Raw genomic sequence first — 2515 nt, 5'->3', positions numbered from 1 at the left:
GGGGTCGTGTGGGGGAGGTGGCTCGGTTACAATCTTTGGGGGTTGTGTGGGGGAGGGGGCTCGGTTACAATCTTTGGGGGTAGTGTGGGGGAGTTACAATCTTTGGGGGTTGTGTGGGGGAGGGGGCTCGGTTACAATCCCTGGGGGATCCTGTGGGGGAGGGGTATCGGTTACAATCTTTGGGGGTCCTGTGGGGGAGGGGCAGTCTGTTATTGGGGTCCCAGAATGAGTATGTTGTCTGTCTGCAGTTGTGAAGCCGAGTGGGACTCATCTGAAGTTGGTCCTGCGCTTCCAGGACTTTGGGAAAGCCATGTTTAAACCCATGAGGTAGGTGGGGGGGGGGGGGGGGGGTGGACCTGGGGTCTTCTGGACAGACCCTGTGTCCCCTCCTTTGGGGGTCTTATAAATTCTTTCCTTATTAGACAGAAGCGCAATGAGGAGACCCCTGAGGATTTCTTCTACTTTGTGGACTTCCAGCGACACAATGCGGAGATCGCCGCCTTCCACCTGGACCGGTAAGAAGAAGCTTCAGCGAGATGTACTGGGCGTAATATGCGTCACCCCCTGATTATTACATGTGTCACCCCCGATTACTACATAGAAGGTGTCGGCAGATAAGAACCATTTGGCCCAATAATCTGAATCCTATCAATAGTCCCAGGCCCTATCTTATATGAAGGATAGCCTTATACCTATCTCTATCTTATATGAAGGATAGCCTTATACCTATCCCTATCTTATATGAAGGATAGCCTTATACCTATCTCTATCTTATATGAAGGATAGCCTTATACCTATCCCTATCTTATATGGAGGATAGCCTTATACCTATCTCTATCTTATATGAAGGATAGCCTTATACCTATCCCTATCTTATATGAAGAATAGCCTTATACCTATCTCTATCTTATATGAAGGATAGCCTTATGCCTATCTCTATCTTATATGAAGGATAGCCTTATACCTATCTCTATCTTATATGAAGGATAGCCTTATACCTATCTCTATCTTATATGAAGGATAGCCTTATACCTATCTCTATCTTATATGAAGGATAGCCTTATACCTATCTCTATCTTATATGAAGGATAGCCTTATACCTATCCCTATCTTATATGGAGGATAGCCTTATACCTATCTCTATCTTATATGAAGGATAGCCTTATACCTATCCCTATCTTATATGAAGAATAGCCTTATACCTATCTCTATCTTATATGAAGGATAGCCTTATGCCTATCTCTATCTTATATGAGGATAGCCTTATACCTATCCCTATCTTATATGAAGGATAGCCTTATACCTATCTCTATCTTATATGAAGGATAGCCTTATACCTATCCCTATCTTATATGGAGGATAGCCTTATACCTATCTCTATCTTATATGAAGGATAGCCTTATACCTATCCCTATCTTATATGAAGGATAGCCTTATACCTATCTCTATCTTATATAAAGGATAGTCTTATACCTATCTCTATCTTATATGAAGGATAGCCTTATATCTATCTCTATCTTATATGAAGGATAGCCTTATACCTATCTCTATCTTATATGAAGGATAGCCTTATATCTATCTCTATCTTATATGAAGGATAGTCTTATACCTATCTCTATCTTATATGAAGGATAGCCTTATATCTATCTCTATCTTATATGAAGGATAGCCTTATACCTATCTCTATCTTATATGAAGGATAGCCTTATACCTATCTCTATCTTATATGAAGGATAGCCTTATACCATATCCCTATCTTATATGAAGGATAGCCTTATACCTATCCCTATCTTATATGAAGGATAGCCTTATACCTATCCCTATCTTATATGAAGGATAGCCTTATACCTATCCCTATCTTATATAAAGGATATACTTATACCTATCTCAATCTATTATTATATCACTATACTGCTCCTCCTCCATCTATTATTATATCACTATACTGCTCCTCCTCCATCTATTATTATATCACTATACTGCTCCTCCATCTATTATTATATCACTATACTGCTCCTCCTCCATCTATTATTATATCACTATACTGCTCCTCCATCTATTATTATATCACTATACTCCTCCTCCATCTATTATTATATCACTATACTGCTCCTCCCTCCATCTATTATTATATCACTATACTCCTCCTCCATCTATTATTATATCACTATACTCCTCCTCCTCCATCTATTATTATATCACTATACTCCTCCTCCTCCATCTATTATTATATCACTATACTCCTCCTCCATCTATTATTATATCACTATACTGCACTCTCCTCCTCCATCTATTATTATATCACTATACTGCTCCTCCATCTATTATTATATCACTATACTCCTCCTCCTCCATCTATTATTATATCACTATACTCCTCCTCCATCTATTATTATATCACTATACTGCCCCTCCATCTATTATTATATCACTATACTGCTCCTCCATCTATTATTATATCACTATACTGCTCCTCCTCCATCTATTATTATATCACTATACTGCTCCTCCTCCA

At 39.0% G+C, this 2515-nt stretch overlaps 1 protein-coding gene across 2 annotated transcripts in view; it reads left to right on the top strand.

Annotated features, from left to right (window-relative positions):
* LOC130299926 (pseudokinase FAM20A-like) overlaps nt 1–702 on the top strand; it is a 52728-nt gene extending 52026 nt beyond the window's left edge. For both annotated transcript variants that reach the window (XM_056551504.1, XM_056551505.1), the window contains exons 4-5: nt 249–327; nt 423–702. In XM_056551504.1, coding sequence (XP_056407479.1) covers nt 249–327; nt 423–519 — 176 coding nt within the window. In that variant the 3' untranslated portion in view covers nt 520–702. The remainder of the gene's footprint in view (nt 1–248; nt 328–422) is intronic.
* The last annotated feature ends 1813 nt before the right edge of the window (nt 703–2515 follow it).

This window comes from Hyla sarda, unplaced genomic scaffold (assembly GCF_029499605.1).
Source record: "Hyla sarda isolate aHylSar1 unplaced genomic scaffold, aHylSar1.hap1 scaffold_1068, whole genome shotgun sequence".
In the NCBI taxonomy this organism is placed as follows: domain Eukaryota; kingdom Metazoa; phylum Chordata; class Amphibia; order Anura; family Hylidae; genus Hyla; species Hyla sarda.
The sequence above is the reverse complement of the archived record's forward strand: the minus strand, read 5'-3'. Positions and strand labels throughout refer to the sequence as shown.